This window comes from Lynx rufus, unplaced genomic scaffold (genome assembly GCF_022079265.1).
Source record: "Lynx rufus isolate CCGP_SWC_20201006 ecotype Redwood Valley unplaced genomic scaffold, mLynRuf1.p SCAF_13, whole genome shotgun sequence".
Classification (NCBI taxonomy): domain Eukaryota; kingdom Metazoa; phylum Chordata; class Mammalia; order Carnivora; family Felidae; genus Lynx; species Lynx rufus.
Genome location: NW_025814827.1, coordinates 24172836 through 24192064, shown reverse-complemented (window position 1 = coordinate 24192064; position 19229 = coordinate 24172836). Strand labels below are relative to the sequence as shown.

The following is a 19229-nucleotide window of genomic DNA, read 5'->3' as shown; positions in this document are numbered from 1 at the left end:
CAAACCTTCTGAATAATTAAACATATTCCATTTTCAAGGAATCATTACATTTAATAATTAGAAGAACTAAATACTCAAAAAACTGATCCTTTAATATACTGGCTTTCTGTGAATAACAGAGTCCTAATTGAGCAGGTATCTTTTATGTTAAATCTATTTCTTAGTTTATGAAATTTGGATGAAGCATCACTACAGGAAATACTGTCAACAGTCAACTAAATGAAAGAGAATGAAATCTGTGATTTCCCTAACAAACCCTAACAAATGGAGATGTGGTTCTCTATTTTACCTTGGAAAACAGAGCCATATTAACTGTCCCTCTCAGTTTTCAATTTTCTAAGTGAAATATAATTCATTGTTCTTTTCTCATAGATTTTGTTTGCCAAATCTTTAATCTAATCTGACACTCTACTCTGTACACTCTCTACGCTGCCCATTATCTCATGAAGTAGCCACAAGGACTGATATGCTCGTGTAACAGATCTGTGCCCTCCTCTATTATAAGAGATATTTTTAAGTTCTAACGTACCAGTCTCCCAAATTCCTGATTCTTCTTGAACCCTGTATGACATTAAATTACTAATTCACAATCAGCTTAAAAATCACTGTGCAGTGTCGAACTTCTGCATCACTTTGTAAAAGCAAACTTCCTTCATCACATATTCATATTTCTGTAGTTTATACTCTTTCACAAAAATTATCCTGAATTTGTTTCCAAAGTTTATCCTGTTCATTTCTTTTTTTTTTTTTAATTTTTTTTTTCAACGTTTATTTATTTTTGGGACAGAGAGAGACAGAGCATGAACGGGGGAGGGGCAGAGAGAGAGGGAGACACAGAATCGGAAACAGGCTCCAGGCTCTGAGCCATCAGCCCAGAGCCTGACGCGGTGCTCGAACTCACGGACCGTGAGATCGTGACCTGGCTGAAGTCGGATGCTTAACCGACTGCGCCACCCAGGCGCCCCTATCCTGTTCATTTCTAAATGCTAAATAAACAAAATACTTTTAAAGGGCTATGTTAGATTTCCTGTTAAATGATATTCAAAGAATCATAACAGAGAGTACACTCATTTATATATTAAATCACCCAAATAATCCATCACAATATTTATTATTTGTAAAAGCCCAACGGAAAGCCTTGCAAAGAAGTACCAACTTTCACTTGGTTATACGTGATTTACCAAGGGACCTATGTTATCTCATTGTTATAAAATGAAAAGTCTAAGATTTTATCTTATAGAAGAAATTCACTGTAGTCAGGTAAACTATTACCCATAATGTATGAAAGATAATTAGGCTGCAACCAAAAAGTAAATCATTAAAAAAGTTAAAACTAAACAAAAATTACAAAACAATTTTTTTTTCCAAAATACCTCACTCTGCTTTCTTTTCTTAGTGAAGATATATCTAATAAATGTCTCTTGAAGGACTTCTTGTTTCACAAGAAAATGCCAGAGTCTTTTGACTGGAAGTGCAGAAGAATCCCGGGACCTATTAAAAAAAAAAGGAATACATCTTATTTAATTCTGTAGAAAATGTGCTTCATATCTGCAGAAACTTTAAAAAAAAAAAACCCTCCATTATCTATTGCAAAGAAGATACATCATTAAGTTCAGCAAAGTTTTATAATTTTTTTCTTTTAATTTTTAGTTCTTCTAAAAATACTCCTTTATCTGGCAATTAATTCTCTAATTACACGGTTCTCTGAATGAACAGGTTGAGCTGAGAGTCAAAGAAGCTATTATTCTCTTTTTAAATTATATTGTAGGTTGGTTCTGTTGGTTATATAACATCACCAATGAATATAAAGTCACAGAGTTCATTTTTAACAACCCCCCCCAAAGCTAAAAAGCCTGTTTTTTCAAGTTTATCAGTGATACTCTTAATCACAGGACAGGTGCCTCACAAAAGTATGCTGCTTATCCAAAGGACAGACAGGAGGGCAGGTAGAAGACCAAAACATCAATAAAAAACCTTAATATATCTACTATTAAATTATTGCCAAAATGTAAGTAGCACCTTGTTTGTATATGTAGATTATTATCCCAAAATATTTCTGTATGAATTCTTAAAATGGCAAAAATATAATAAATGCTTTTTCCTGATTACAAAAGTAATACATCTATTCAATTATTGGTCATCCTGGGAAAAATGTTTTCTATCCAGATTATTCTAATGTTTTCCTTCACATATATTGCTAGAAATAGAACTGTAGGTTCAAAGTTATGAATGTTTTTACAAAAACATAATATAAGCATATTTTGCCAAACTACCTTCCAGAAAAGTTAAACCAGGCTACATTTTCATGGGCATTATAAGCATCCTTACTTGAGGGCGCCTGGGTGGCTCAGTCGGTTAAGTGTCCGACTTTGGCTCAGGTCATGATCTCACGGTCTGTGAGTTCGAGCCCCGTATCAGGCTCTGTGCTGACAGCTCAGAGACTGGAGCCTGTTTTGGATTCTGTGTCTCCCTCTATCTCTGCCCCTCCCCTGTTCATGCTCTGTCTCTCTCTGTCTCAAAAATAAATAAACGTTAAAAAAAATTAAAAAAAAATAAGCATCCTTACTTGAATGGAGTATTTTCAGGTTCTAGCATTGCTTTATTTCGAAGAATAGCTGGTCCGGCTCCTACTGAAAGGTCAGTTGGGTAAGTGTTGATATAGTTAGGTGGTGGACCTTCAAACTGATCCATTTTGTCTTGCAATATCTGTTCCCAGTTCTCCAAGTTTTTAATGACAGCAATACCTAATGGTGATGTTACAGGCAATTCTAAAAGAGGACAGAAATGCCAACTTGTTTTCATAAAAATGTTGATCATCATCCACATATTTAAAAACTCTGAAATTTTTGGAGCCAAAACCTCTGAAAATACAAATAAACCTGAAAATGTTGATCTAATACTATTTGGATTCTTAGTGCTTTTAACAAAACAGAAGGCCAGCTCTCTAAATTGAGCAAGAAAATGTCTAGCTTCTCCAGTCTGATTTCCTGCTTTTTCTTTCAACCCTCTGGGTAAACAGTGGTTCTTGCTATGAATTAAAACCATAGACTGGAGCCTAAAGTACACAAGATCTCATCAAATCTCCAATTTTTAGTACCAAACGCTCTTTTATGTAGATTTCTATGAAGAGAAACTTGATGCTAATATATTTAAGAACATTAATTACCTACCAGAGAATTCCAATCCAGCAATGGGAAAGAAATTCTTGACATTGTGAAGTACTAGCTTAACCATTGTCAAATGCAGAAGAGCCCAGCTGTTCAAGGGAAACAAACAAACAAAAAGTTCTCCTTCACTGAAAATAACATCATGAGAGAAGCATAGTAATGATTCCTGTCAATTGTTTAGCCCAATCTCCAATCCAGAAAAAAAGTTGTTCTTTTCTAACAACTTAAACCTTTGTCATATAATAGAAAATATGTTAACAATGTACAATTGGAATACACTTATAATATCTGAAAACCACCTAATGGAAAAAGATTTATAGTCACATGCAATCTAATAGCGTATCAATGAACATATACTAAGTTCTAATGTCACATCAATAAATTACATATTTTTTCTAACTGAAAATGTTTGTGTTTCCACTCTACATGTAAGCTATTCTTAGACACTAGATGTGAAAGACATACTCTACTCTCTAGAAATTTAACCTCAAAGATACAGAATTACTAACCTGAAAATGTAAGTCAGCTCTTGTATAATAAATTCATGATAGTATTACTTAAAATTCCTAACGTCAGGATTTTTTTTTTTTTTACAAAAGAGAGAGAGAGAGAGAGAGAGAGAGAGAGAGAGAGAGAGAGAGAGAGAGGAAAGTTACCTATAGGAATTTGGATCTTGGTGCTCCTGTATTTGTGTATCTGAAAAAAAAGCATCATCTTCTTCTTCATCACTATGAATGCTTTCATCAGAATCATATATAACACCACTATCAGACAAAGGGAGAAATGGCTGCAATAAAAGATAAAGTTATTTTTTAAATATATAATCAGGTTGTTTTTGTCTTAACTTAATGAACATTTTTAAGTGGTGTCTAAATAAAAACTTCCTTTCACAAATGATACTAGGCCTACGAAAGCCAAGAAAACTAGTCAAAACTCTCAGATTCAATAAAAAAACTCAATACCTAGATACAATATAAATACTTCTAGAGCATTAATTGTAATAGCCAAGTTATGGAAGCAAACTAAGTGTCCACTGATAATCTATAAAGATGTGGCACATGCACAGAGAAGTATTACTCAGCCATTAAAAAGAATGAGATCTCGCCATCTGTGACAACATGGATGACCTAGAGGGTATTATGCTGAGTGAAGTGAGTCAGAGAAAACAAATACCATATGATTCACTTATATGTAGAATCTAAAAAACAAAACAAATAAACAAAAAAACAGGAACAAAATCATACAGAGAACTAGTGGTTTCCAGAGCAGAGGGAGATGGGCAAAAGAGGCAAAAAGGATTAAGAGGTACAAAGTTCCAGTTATAAACTAAATAGTTCACAGGGATGATAAATACAGCACAGGGAATAGGGTCAATAATACTGCAATAATGTTGCATGGTGACAGCTGAGAGATACACTTATTGTGGTTAGTACAGAGTAATGTATAGAACTGCTGAATCACTGTTTGTACACCTGAAACACTGTATGTCAACTATACTTCAACAAAAAGTAAATTAAAAGAAATAGTAAAACATATGTCACAGAGGGGTGCCTGGGTGGCTCAGCTGGTTGAGCATCTGACTCCTGACTTTGGCTCAGGTCATCTCATGTTTGTGACACTGAGCCCAGTGTGGGGCTCTGCTGACAGCGTGGAGCCTTCTTGGGATTCTCCCTCTCTCTCCCCCTCCCCCTCTGGCTCTCTCTCTCTCTCTCTCATATAAATACTTAAGAAAAAGTATATCACAGAAATATTAGAAAACAAGCCTTTTCTTATATATCAAGAGAACTAGTTAGACAAGTTGAAAGAAAAAAGACACACTGAAGAACATAAAATATCAAAGGAAAACCCTTATGAAAAAAGACAGCTATAGTGAAGGAAAGCACAAATCCTTCTAAAAGCTATATAAGGAGACTCAGACATGTAAAAACTATAATTCTTTAAAATTAATTTATAAGTTTTAAGTTAATTGCCATAAAAATCCCCCTGGGTATTTCTTTTACTTTTTTGAGGCTTTATGATGATTCCAAAGTTCATAGGGAAGAAAAAATAGACAAGATTAGCTGAGAAATCTTTTTAAGGTGAAAGATATCATTTGTAGTGGATATTAAAACAAGTAATTAAAAGAAGTGCAGCCTAGATATTGATCAATGGAAATACAGTCCAAAAGTAGTATATGTATAAGAAATTAATCTATGACAAAGATAACAAAAGTGGGAGGAAAGGAAAAATAACTGGTTACGATAACAAAAGCAAATCTTCAGAACTCACCTTGAAAGACTTTTTAAAAGTGGGATCAATACCTCAAGAACTCTGAGATCTAATAAAATTTTTAAATGGAAGGTGGCATGATGAAAGATATATTTCCTATGTGGACATACAGCAAGGTGACCACAACATTAGCATGTGTAAAGAGGGCAACATTAATAGAAGGAAGGTGATTAGTCTGAAAAAGCAAAGCGCTGAAAGAAAGTACTAGTAGCATGTACTGAACATGATATGAAATGCAACTACAATGGATCTAGTCTCTGGGAGTATTCTGATACCCAGAGTTCTATCTGCTTTGGAGAAAGAGAGACATGTCATGGGGCTGAACTCTGGCCTGATGAAACCCCCAAATATCCATCTATCTCCTCTTGCTCTAATTCCATGGTGACCAAGGGAAATACTGATAATTAGACAAAGGGAACTAGATGGCAGACACAAGTATTCCAGTCACTAGAAAACAAGGATGCTGATTATATGTTAATAAAACTGACTTCTGGTTTAGACCCAAATCCTATACAATTTTCATTTGTCCCATCCATATCAAGTATCTGACCATCATCATCTTATCATCCCTGAATGAATATTCAGTTTCTGGACTTGAGAAATTACATATCTAAACTATACTTGTTCCACCCAGAGGCTGCCTCACCATTCCTATGTGATGTACACATAAGAATAAAAAAAAAAAAAACCCACATAAAAGCTTATATTCCTTAAACCCCTTACCTTTGCAACAAAATAATCCCACATACTAAGTTCAGGAGGAATAAATTTTTCTTTGTAAGATGGTCTCTCTGCAGGCACTGGTGGGGGGGTAGCATCTTTTACAGGTCGTCCAGGGACGAGCATTCGCATGTTAAATCTTCTACGATGTTTATCTATGTCTTCGGAAGGAACAGGAGGTGCTGAATAAAGACAGAGGGAGAAAACAGCATTTATCTTAGAGTTAAAGTTAACTTTCCTTTCAACATACTCCTGCCACGTTTTAGTTTAGACTAAATTACTTGTATCTGCATTAGTTTTCCAGGAACCATGGCAGAGACACACATGAGGATAGAGCATAAAAGAATATCTTGCCATGAAGCAGACTGTGTGCTATTCAGAACAAAGATTAAAGTAATTCTATTTACAATGCATTAAATACATGACATATTCATTAGTGCTTGAGTAATTATTTCTGGCCATGCTGTTTAAGAAAGATTCACTGAAGCTGTAGGATGTAAAGCATGCCTTTAAAAAAGAAGGGAGAAGCTCCACGTGAAAATAAAGAAGGGACAAGAGAAACCAGTAACTAGAGGTTTAGGTGAATGACGATGATAACAGAGGAATATAATGGAGTAAACACTGCTAAGAGGGTTATTTAAAATGAACCCAAGAGGACATTGAGGAAGTGGGGCTTATGCACATCTCCTGTCTCACATTCTCTGTAATTGTTGCTGAACCCCACTAAAAGCCGAGGCATCTGCTGCATTTAGAATGGACATGAATGGACTTTCCACCTAACACCAGCCCTAGCAACCAATCACATATAGATGAATGTAACGGTAGCTATACCAGCACCAATCACATTTCCTTCAAAACAACTTCTGTAAATTCCCTCTTTCCTCCTTAAAAACTCTAGCCTCCTTTGTCTCTCCAGAGCATGCTTTTGATTTTGGTTGACTCGGTGTCTCCCAGACTGCAATCCCTAAGATCCTAAATAAACACATACATTTTATTTGGCAGCTTGCAATCTTGCTTTCTTTTTTCCCCCGGATGACAAGGAGTCAACTTCAGTTGACTGAGGAGGGCAATAACAAGAAGAGTGCAGAGCTGGGCTGGGACTAGGCTGTGGATGTGAAGCTGGGAGCTTATCCTATGGTGATCCTCACAAACACTTCTTAAGTTAGTCACAGGGTGAGGTACTATTGCTCGGTCAATGACAGAGAAGATGGAAGATGATGATGTAAGAGCGAACGAGTACAGTGGGTAGTAAAGACTGAGAAGAGTTAGATATGAGGAACACATAAAAGTAACACCAAAAGGATTCAGGAACTAACTAGAGGAAGGCCAGAAAGTAGAAGTCAACAGCTCCTCTCTTAAAACTAGTCACAGGAAATGATAATTCTATCTTGTTCCCTCTTCCATCATATCCCACACACAATTCATCAACAAATCCATCAGCAATATCAAATTATAGCCAGAATATAACCACTTTTCGCCCTACAACTACCACTCTCAGCTAAACCACATTTATCTTTTTTTAGTAAAATTTACATAAAAATAAAGATTTTTAAGTGTACAATTCAGTGTCATTTAGTACATTCACAATGTTATGCTACCACCAACTCTATCTAGTTCCAGAGCATTCTCATCCCATTTCATTCCCAAATGTAAACTCTAGAGTCATTACACAGTTACTCCATACTCTTCCCTCCCTCTAGCCCTTGGACAACCAATCTGCTTTCTGTCTCTATGGGTTTACCTATTCTGGATATTTCATATAATGGAATAATAAAATACATGACCTTCTGTGTCTGGCTTCTTTCACTTAGCATAGTTTTGAGCTTTATGCTGGTATGGCATGTATAAGTACTTTGTTCCTTTTTAATGACTGAGTAACACTCCACTGTATGTATGTATGTATGTATATGTGTGTGTATGTATGTGAATATATATGTGTGTGTGTGTATATATATATATATATATATATATATATATATACACCACATTTTGTTTATCCATTCATTCTTGATGGTAACCCACAATTATCTTTTAAGTGGACCATTACAATAGCCCCTTTCTTTTATTCTTGTTCTATAGTCTATTCTCCACATAGCAGCTAGAGCTGAAAAACCTAAATCAGATTAGGCCACTCCTGCCAATAGTTTCCTATCTTTCTTTATAATAACTACTGAAATTTTCACCATCCTAAATGACCTTGCTCCCAGCTGGTTGTCTTACCCTATCTCCAACCAAACTTCCCCAGCTAAAACAGCCATTCTGGCCTCCTCTGTAGTTCCTGGAAAAGGCCAAACTCAGTCCTACCTCATGCCTCATGACCTTGGTACTCCCTTCACCATCTGTAATTGCCTGAAATTACAGAGCCTGAAAGACTCTGACCCCAGATATCTGCATGGTATGATCCCTGACTTCTCTAGGACTCTGCTCACATGCTCTCATCAGAAATGTGTTTTCTGACCATTCTAACTAAACTGTTCCCAAACCCTTTCCTTCATGACTCTCCATTTAACTCTGCTTTATTTTTATCATAGTTCTTATCGTAACTGAAATACTATTATTTGTTAATTTGTTTACTGTGTGCTAACCTCCACTACATGTAAGCTTCATGAAGGTAAGGGGTTGTCTGTGTTATTCATTCCAAAGCCAACAACGCTGCTTTGTCACGTAGTAGGTGTTAAATGAATGCAAATATGAATCTGCACTCAGAAGTTTTAAGCATGGATGACTTGATGAATGGATTACCATGAAAAAAAAATAATAGAAAATTCAGAAAGAGAAAGAAGTGATTTGAGGGGAAAACTTTCAAATTTAAGGTTGGCTACAACAAGGTAGGAACAAGATAAAGATGAAGAGTCACCCACCCACATACGGGGGAGTGAAAGCAATGAAAGTGGCTAAGACATCCTCCCCTACTTTGACGTATACAGAAACTTATTCATTTAATTCAACCTTGGGCAGTAAGGACACAGATGAGAGCCAGTGCCATTTAAACTCTTTGTGCCATTGATTCCCCATCTGTAGTAGGATAATTTCCAAGGATGAATTAACATGATTTCTGTTTCAGCACCAAGATGGAAACTCTTCCTATATCATCAGTCTACACCTTACATATCCTTCCATCTTTAAAAGTGGGATAAAAAATACCAAAAAAAAAAAAAAAAAAGGCAGAAAATGGAATTTTAAAAACCATACGCATGACTGGAAAAGCTATCTTGCACATGACCATGAACCTAATATGAAGCCAACTGTTCTCATGCTCTGTAAAGATTATGATGATTTATTTAAATCTTTTTTCTCTAAAAACTATCCTTTTCCCTTTCCATTCTTTAACACTCTCCTCACTTACCTTCACCTGTCCTCTATTTCTTTTTTATCCTCCTCAAATTTGTCCTGGTTTATCAAAAAATGTTCAACTGAAACTTTATTTTTATTTGAACATGAGTTTAGTTATTTACTATTCTAACGTAAGTGATGAGATTTTAAACATCACTGATTTTCAAAATAAAAATTCTTGTAACATTAGAAAATCTTTTACTTTTGCACTGGAAATTATTTACATTTACATATATTAATTGGTATCAAATTTATCTTACCTGCAATATTTTCTGCTTGTCTTTGAGGTTTCACAACAAGCTTCACACCCCCTCCAAAAACAGCAGCCCACATCCGATTATTTAATGGGTGGGCTGCAAGTCGAAACAATTCATTGGAGGAATTTGTAGCAAGAGCATGTATCAATAAACTTAAGTAAACAGCAACAACAGCTTCACACAACAAAATGTTCAATTTTGGCTGGTCTTCATCTTGAGCTGAACTCAAGAGATTAATGAGTGAGCTCACACCTGTATGGGTATATAATATCATAAGAAGTGTATCAGCAAAAAGCTCCAGAAGAAAAAATCCAAATCTGTAACTTAACCAAAATTATGTATCCATATTATGTAATATATCCATAATCTGAGCAACAAGATAAATGACAGAAATGGATTATAATCTATGGAATAAAATAAGCCCACAGTTTATACTGATATAATAAATGAGTGAATAAATAAATAAAAAGGGGAGAAATGAAAGCTCTTCCTCATAGTACAATTTCAACTAAAAGTAAAAGGAATGATAAAATCAGAAAAATCACCATCTAGTAATCCCCACAGTAATATCTGATTCAGACAAGAATGGATGCTAAAATTAGTGGGTGAAAGCATAATATTTTACACAGTCTCAAACTACCTCTTCAAAAGAAACTTATTGATTACAAAGAAAAAATATTAGCTTAACAAATGTGAAATTTGGCAGCAACTACCTTGACAGGTGATCAGAGTTAATAGCACCAATTATGGAACTAACTGACGTCATATGCCTCTTGACAGTCTGAACTAAGGGCACACAGTATCTTTTTTGTGGTATCCATGCCAAACATATACAACCTGAATCTAATACTAAGGTTAGGAAAACCCAAATTGAGGGACATTCTAAAAAATAATTGTCTACTACTCTGCAAAAGTATCAATCATGAAAGACAAAAAAAAAAAAAAAGAATTAAGAACTACTCTAAGACAGGAGATTCATGAGACATTACAACTAAATGTCACATGGAAGACACGAGTGAGGGAGGTAGCTGGAGAGATTTCTGAAAGATCTACAGATGAGAAGAACAATATTGTACAATGTTAAGATGCTGAATTTGAATACTGTGCTAAAGTTATGTAAGAGAATGTTTTTAGGAAAGACTCATGATATATTTAGATGTAAAAGGGTATCATGTATACAACTTGCTCCCAAATACTTCAAAAAAATACGTAAATACACACACACACAGTGAGAGAAAGAGAAGGATGAATGCTAAAGCAGGTATGGCAAAATGTTAACATGTGGAGAATCTGGGTGGGGGCTATACAAAAATTCTTTGTACTGTTTTTTCAATTTCTTGTAAGTCTCATTTATTCCAATAAAAATGAAAATGGAAACAATGTTTCTAGAAACTTACACACAAATCAATTTTAAATATCCAGTTTGAGTTTGTCACCTCTTTCTACTGCCACTCTTCACAACAATCACTAATGTGTGAACTCAGAGTTATAAAGCAAGTAGAGTAAAACCTGAATGACACAGCAAACCAGGAAAAGGTATGAAGAGAGTGGAGAAGTCTGAAATAACTGACGTGGATGATGAGAAAAAGAGCTAACCAGAAAAAGAGAAGGACTGGCAGACAGCACAGAATGGTCACTCTTATCCCAACATACAAATTTACACTTGAGAGTAATCGTATTCTCTCTGATACATCTGTGAAAATGTCTCTGTGATACTGCTCTCTAATTTGGAATTTCTAAGGATAAGGAAGAGGATGTGCTCACCCTTGTGAAAGATGTTAAACCTTGCTTTTTTATGCTGGTCAACACAGCTGGGTTTTGAAGCCTTAACTTCCTGAGTCTTCAGACAACATTACAGTACTTAATAATTCCTAACCCATGGCAGAAAACATCATGAAAAACAAATAAAAAAACCATTCACCAATTACACAAAGAACAACAATCAGGAAACCAGTTAGTAACTTTTTAAAATGGAATTGCCAAATAAGGTTTAAAAACCGAAACACTTAAATGCTCACCTGGCCACTGAGCAGGAGAAGAATTCGGTGTTGCATGTTCTTCAATACTTTCGGTCCTGAGTCTTCGACGATCACTTAGAAGAAGTCCTTGATAAGCCATTCCTGTAAACTGGTTTCCTTCTGTCTGACTGCTAAAACAAATAAGGTTTGGTTATTTATCACCCTAACAGAGGTAACTGGCAATTGTGCTTTATACATATTTATTTTAGATGATTAGAATGACATTTACTCCTTTTAAAAACTTTTCAAGATGGGTGAAAATCTTTTCTATATTCACCCATTCTTATTAAAAAAAAAAAAAGAGTCTGAAAGTAAGAAGAGAACTATTAGCACTAGACTATATTAGAAAGTTTCAGGGTGCTATTTTCTTGCATTTCTTAGCTCTGCAAAGTTGTGCAACCTTAACTTTGAACTAAAATATGAACTACAATCTGGAGAATCATATTTTAGAAATATCAAATCCTAAAGCCAAATGTGACTAAATATTTATTTCTCTCCTCTTTGTGGAGCTGGGGAAAATACAAAAGCAGAAAGTAAAGCTAACTCCCTTGAGGGTCAATCATAGCCTAAGGATGAGAAAATACACATTTAAAAAATATTTATTTGAATTCTCATTAAATGCCATTTTAACCAGTGACTGATATCAACCAAGTTGGCTTTGATCATTATGATGATCATAGTAAATTAAATAAACTCTTTTTCCCTTATTTACATTTCCAACGCATCCTTACTGAACTGAAAGCAGAGTACAGGCCATTTTGAGGCCTGTATCAAATCTTCTCACAAGAGGCTCCTGAATTTACAAGAAAAAAAATCTAGACATATGTTTAATATAAATTTAATATGATTCTATTTATATTACAAGGCTTTTCATTTATTAATTCATTTAAATCTGGGTCATCTTTCCTAGTGATTCAATTTCTTACTACTTACACTGCCCTCATCATTAAAATGTACAGTATACACTAATAAAGGTAATAGGACATTTAGAAAAATTTAAACCATTACTTCTCATCGGTATCATTTTCAAAGACTTCTATGTTATATGTAAATGGGTAAGAAAAAATGATTTTAATAATTCTTTGTTAAGAAATGTCCTTTTTGATTTTTTAAAAAGTATTTCCTTTTCCAACTGAAAACAGTTAAGCAATATAGGAGCTAATCCAATGCTAAAAGAAATGGTTCCTAAAGAAAAATAGTAAATAGTGAAAAATTCTTTTCTTAAAATCAAAAAAGACAGTGATGATGATAATTTCCATTTACTATTTATCATTTTCTGTATGCCTCTGTTGTTACTAGGTGACAGCTAAATTAAAGTTATTTTATTTCTCATTCTCTCTCATCTATTAGAGTATACATGGCAGTCATATTTGAGGATATGTCCATCCCTAGGAAATAGAACTTTGATATAAACTCCAGCACATTTTAATGTTTTTGCTGTATTAATAATTTAGCATGATTTCTTTTTTTTTTTTTTTTTTTTTTTTTACCTGTAGCTATGACTGTCACATAATGCTTGGTAAATTGATGCAGAAAGTGATGCTGCTAGTGAATGAAGTGTGTGCACCTAAAACCAAAACAGCCACAATTACATTTTATACTAACATTTCTATACAACAGTAATATCTTAAATATTAAAAAATACCGAGCAGAGTGGCAATATCATAAATAACACTAAATCCTAAGACTACTAACTCTACTTTAAAACTTATAAAATAACACTCACCCAACTTAATATGAATGCCCACTTTAACAAAGCTAACTGATTCAGAACACATTTATCAAATATTTACTAACTGTGAGCCTGCCATTTACCAGACCCTGAGCAAAGTGCCAATGTTCATCTATTATTGGGACTGTTCTACCTGCTAATGATTAGCTTAAAGATTAGTATTCCAAAAAAAAAAGAAGAATAAAAATAAGTATACAATTTTCAGAGCTTTTATTTTAAACTGCCTTACAAAATTTCCCTTGATGAAAATAAATACTTGATCTTAGCAATAAAAATGAATTAAATGTTTAGATATATCAATCACTGTATGAAATGGCTGAGTTTTCAGAAAGCAAGTAACTTATTTAGTACTTATGAGTAGTGCATACTCTTAGAATTTTAAATTTAGAAAGTTTAAAAATTATCATTATCAAAAGTACATCCTAAAATGCCACACTGAATCAACATTTTCAGACCCATAAAATCTTAAAATTTGAAGGGGACTTAGAAATAGTTTCATACTCTTTGAATGTCTTATACAAATTTCTAGGAATGGAAACGTTTACTTAGAATTTAGTGCCTTTTCTAAGTGTCCATATTCACCTAACAAATAATTTAAGTAATCTCTGCTTAAATACTAATACAGATTAATTCATGCTATGGGTTGGAAGTCTCTAATAGGTTGATGTAACTCATGGGTCCTTCAGAAGAATGTACTCCTAGAGGTCAAACATGCCTTTGAAGTAAAATAAATAAAAAACAAAGATGTTGGGGACATCAACCACTGGAACTGGAAAAAGCATAGCACAAATATACACAGGCTAGCACAGAGGTTATCTGATCAATTCCAAATCCTGCCAAGCTTCCTACTGTTTTTTGGAATCTATCTGTTCTTAAGTTTTCAGCACAGGGTATGGGTTTCATCTGGAGGTAGTAACTCTTTGAAACCTGATGGCCCCTCACTACTGCACAGCCTCCAGCAAACACAATCATCAGGGAAATAGTAGCGAGGATACTTTCTCTGGGATATTTCCGATCAGTCGTAGTTTTCTCAAAGATACTCCCTGAGCTTATACTTTCACAATATCCTGGCACATAGTCATAAACATTTCTAAATTAATGATTCATTTAATGGAAATGGAAGTTTGAAAGGCATATTAAGAGATAAGAAGTGTCTAGAAAAATAATTTTATAATCAAAAAAGTATTTGTCTGTCTTAAACTACTTTTCCATAATTAAGAGGAATGCTTCCTTTTAAATTACGTTCATTGGACAAAGAGTCTTCAACTGATTAGGATTGGGGAAGTAGCACATTAAGAGCACTTTACAATATTTCCTCTAAGTTCAACAGGAAGACAAGTATAACATATTTACCTTCTCAATGTGTACAATATCAACTGATATAAACTTTACATTACCTTCACATCTCCAACACTGGGATGAGGTGGTGTTTTCATCTGAACAATAGTGTAAAGTATATCATGGATGTGATTATTTAAGTATAATACAGGATTAGCTATGACTGTTTTTGTTGAAGCAATACTTGCTGAAAGCAGAGGTAGGGTGGTAGGCAATGGTAGTGGAGACTGGAGCTGCTTCACTGTAGTTTCCTGTGGGTTACAGTGGATTTTTTTTCAAGACAGTTAAAATGAAGGACAAAAAAATATCAATTAATAGTGGCTCAGTTAAGCATCCAACTCATGATTTTGTTTAAGTTCGAGCCCCATGTCAGGCTCTGCACTGGCTGCCAGAAGCCTGCTTGGGATTCTCCGCTCGCTCTCTCTCTCTCTCTGCCCCTCCTCTGCTCACGTTCTGTCTCTCTCAAAATAAATAAACTTAAAAAAATAGTTATATGATAAAAATAATAGTGATAAGGGGCGCCTGGGTGGCTCAATTGGTTAAGCATTCAATTCGTGATTTCAGCTCAGGTCATGATCTCACGAGACTGAGATCAAGCCCCGAATTGGGCTCTGCACTGTCAGCTTAGGATTCTCTTTCTCCCTCTCTCTGCCCCTCCCCAACTCATGCTCTCGCTCTCTCTCAAAATAAATAAATATTTTTTTAAAAAAACACTGGTGATGAACATCTGAATAAAAGCAGTATTTATTCACTCATTCTACAAAACTTTATTGAGCACCCAATCTGTACCAGTTGCTATGTAAGATGCAGAAGATATGAAGGCGAGTATGACAACAGCTGTGCTCTCAAGCTGTTAAGCCTACTCATAATCACTATAACTTTGATCTAAAAAGACACATGCAGAGCATAAATATCTGCCTCCTATGAATAGAGGAAATGGGCATATTTACATTAACTAGTAAAAAAGAATGACTAAAATTATTAAAATAACCAAGAATGAAAACAAAAGTGAAGTTCATACCTGCTGTGATTCTTGTAACAAAAATTTGAGTTCCATCCTTACTGAGGCCAGACCACCACCCTGGGCCCCGTGAAGGCTACAGTAACTAAGAAACACTCTGAGGAGATCTTGGTTTTTCTGTAACCACAACTTTCGTCTTTCTGCATGTTCTCGTTTAGCCTGCAATCTCCGTCTTTCTATTTGGTGGCGCTCATAGGAACCTATATCTGGTTTGTCCATCATTTCTTCCTGGTCCAAAAGATCACTCTCTACCTTAGAATATGTTTTACTGGCATATTCTTTAATAACTGATTCATGGTTACATATCTCATGCAAGGCAGCAATTTCCTTTTCAAGCCAGTTATAGAGTTGAAATCTGAGTTTTCCACCATCTACTTCATAACCTGTAGCCAATGTTCTTAGTTCAGTCATGAGGATCTTTAAACAAGCTCTGAATTTTAGTTGTTCAGCAATCACATCAACTTCAGTATCACCTTCAAGACAATCCTCTTCCTGAGGAGTCAGTAACATACTAGGGTCTGAGGCCTTCTGATCTTGTCTATCTGTTTCCCTGGCATCTGTACTTTTCATTATTAAGCCAACAGCATCTTCTTCTTCTTCTTCTAAAGCACTATCATGCTCTTCACCCCAATCAAGATTAAGAGGTTCCTCATCAACTTTTACTATTGGCTGACTCCAGTCAAACTGTGATGAAGTTACATTTGACCAATCAATGCCAGAACTTCTACTGACATCACTCAGAGTCTTTGATTCTGAAGGTACATCATCTGTCTTTTTAGAAATATAGTCAGGCTGACCTTTTTCTGAAGGTAAGGCAGATATTTTGGTAACTTTTGGAATTTTGGAGAGTACCTCCAAGGCTAGAACAGGACATCCAACTTTAAAATGAGCATTTGCAGTGGTAAAGAACAATTTTCTTTCTATAAGGTTAATTTTATCAACAAAGTTTTTTTCAGTTTTGAGACCTAAGGTTGCCAAAGTTCCTTCAGGGGAGGCAAGGTTTCTTCGAATAAGCAAAGGATGAGTTCGAAGGTAGTTGTAGAAACTAAACACCACTGGGTTACAAGATTTGATGATAACTATAGAAATGAAACAGATACAATTACAAGTTACTATGTCAATTTGCACTTACATTACAAAAGAATAAAATGTCAGCACTTTCTCAAAATAAAGGATATTTAAAAATTATATATTTTAATATTGCTTACATATATATTTTTAGAATTTTTTAATGTTTATATTTGAGAGAGAGAGAGAGGGAGAGGGAGAGAGGGAGGGAGGGAGGGAGGGAGGGAGAGAGAGAGAGAGGGAGGGAGGGAGAGACAGAAAGAGAAACAAGTGGGGAAGGAGCAGAGAGATAGGGAGACACAGAATCTGAAGCAGGATCCAGGCTCTGAGCTGTCAGCACAGAGCCCAAAGCAGGGCTTGAACCCATGAACCGTGAGATCATGAACTGAGCTGAAGTCGGATGCCCAATCAACTGAGCCACCCAGGAGCCCCAATATTGCTTATATATTTTAAATGGAAAGAAAACACATACATAAAAATTAATTGGTTCCTTTGCAAAAAAGGGAGGGAAGAACAGGATAGAGAAGTCAGGAAAGAAGATAGATTTCTCTGAAAATACCTTGGTTTTATATACTTTATTTAAAAACCATGTCAACATTGTATGTAATTTTAAAAGAAAAATTAAATTTAAAAAATCACAAGAAAAGCAAAAGCAAAATTAAACAAGTGATTCTGTATATCAAGCTGGTAGCACAACCACACAGAGAAGAACTATAAAGTGACTTTAAAATAGGCAATTTGACTGTACATCCTGACTGGGATATACCACAAAAACAAAAATAACTACTAAAAACAAACAAACAAGTAAAAAAGCTTAAACTGTTGCTATGAAAACATGTTGCTATGAAGAATTTTTGTATCATTATTCTGAAGCAATCACATACATACAAAATAACAAATATGTTAATGCTATGAGAATTCAAGCTTTTAATTATATACAGATTTGAAATCTAAAAAGAAAAAATCTATAATTTATATTGAATTAAAAATTTCAGTGTGAACTCATGAATGCTCATGTTTAAAAAAATGGATATATATATGCATATATATGTGTGTATATATATACATATATACACACATATATATATATATCCTGGCTCCATTCATTAAAACAGCCTAGAAACAATGACCAAACCAACAGCAAATGAGGATCCCTATGTCCAGGCTGTAGTCTCTATTATTCCCCACCTAAAAGGATCCTTCTTCTAAAGGATGTCCATTTCCAGGTCTGGGGCATGAAATGTATAAGATGAGCCTGAAACATCTTGCCAGAACAAAAAGCAAAGACACTATCAACAAATAATGTCAAAAGGATTCAAGAACTTGTAGAGGCTCCAACTGGTTAAAAATGAGATAATCTGAGCAACCATAATAAAGTACAATGGATTAAGAAACAAATCTATCTAAATCTGTGAGTTCAGATAAATAAAAATAAAAACTCATTAGTTGTCTTTGTAGTATGCTAGTGAACCAAACTTATTTTGAAAACTGGTAAAGAGAAAGAATCAAACACTTATGTTCCCTTCATTATGCATACCATTGGATTTAGAGTAATCAAACAGCTGCTTAGGGAGACTACACTCTCGGCAAGTATTCCAATTCATAAGAGAAGAATAGAATGACACAATTAGAGTATCATCACTTGACGAACACTGGTGAAATAACAGATCTATGCAGTGATCACTGATTTCTGTTAGCACAACAAAAAGCTCAACAAGCAGACATTATGAGTTCCCTAATAGAAGTACTCCACACCACCAGGAAATATTTCTGCCAAAAATCTCATAAATTACCAATATATATGAAATACAGACAACATGGGGGGAAAACACGAAATGACACAAAATCTAAAAAGTAAGAAACTACAAAATAAACAATCTGACTTCTTTAACAAATATATTACAAGGGACAAGAAAAAGGAAGGAGGAAAAACTACGAATTAAAGTAGACAGGGGCACCTTGGTGGCTCAGTCAGTTAAGTGTCTGACTCTGGATTTCAGCTCAGGTCATGATTTCACAGTTTGTGAGTTTGAGCCCCATGTAGGATTTGGCACGGACTGCTTGAAGCCTGCTTGGGATTCTCTCTCCCTTTCTCTCTGCCCTTCTTCCCACCCCATGTGCACACATACTCTCTCTCAAAATAAACATTGAAAAATAATAATAAAGTAGACAAAAGAGACATCTCAGCAATCTTGAGGATCTTATACAAATCAATTGTATAAGATTTTATGAGACAACCAGGAAAACCTGAACATTGCCTACTTTGATTACTAATCAAATTTTGTTATGGTAACGTGTTATGTTTAA

The 19229-nt window shown here is 34.8% G+C and overlaps 1 protein-coding gene across 2 annotated transcripts in view; it reads right to left on the bottom strand.

Moving 5' to 3' along the window:
- DMXL2 (Dmx like 2) overlaps positions 1-19229 on the bottom strand; it is a 157920-nt gene that overhangs the window by 12076 nt on the left and 126615 nt on the right. The window contains exons 24-33 of one of the 2 annotated variants that reach the window (XM_047075109.1): positions 15855-16933; positions 14893-15084; positions 13254-13330; positions 11764-11894; positions 9749-9997; positions 6159-6337; positions 3824-3954; positions 3171-3256; positions 2567-2768; positions 1374-1491 (exon numbers count right to left, since the gene is read on the bottom strand). In XM_047075109.1, the coding sequence (XP_046931065.1) occupies positions 1374-1491; positions 2567-2768; positions 3171-3256; positions 3824-3954; positions 6159-6337; positions 9749-9997; positions 11764-11894; positions 13254-13330; positions 14893-15084; positions 15855-16933 (2444 nt within the window). The remainder of the gene's footprint in view (positions 1-1373; positions 1492-2566; positions 2769-3170; positions 3257-3823; positions 3955-6158; positions 6338-9748; positions 9998-11763; positions 11895-13253; positions 13331-14892; positions 15085-15854; positions 16934-19229) is intronic. The other variant, XM_047075110.1, reaches the window with a different exon arrangement.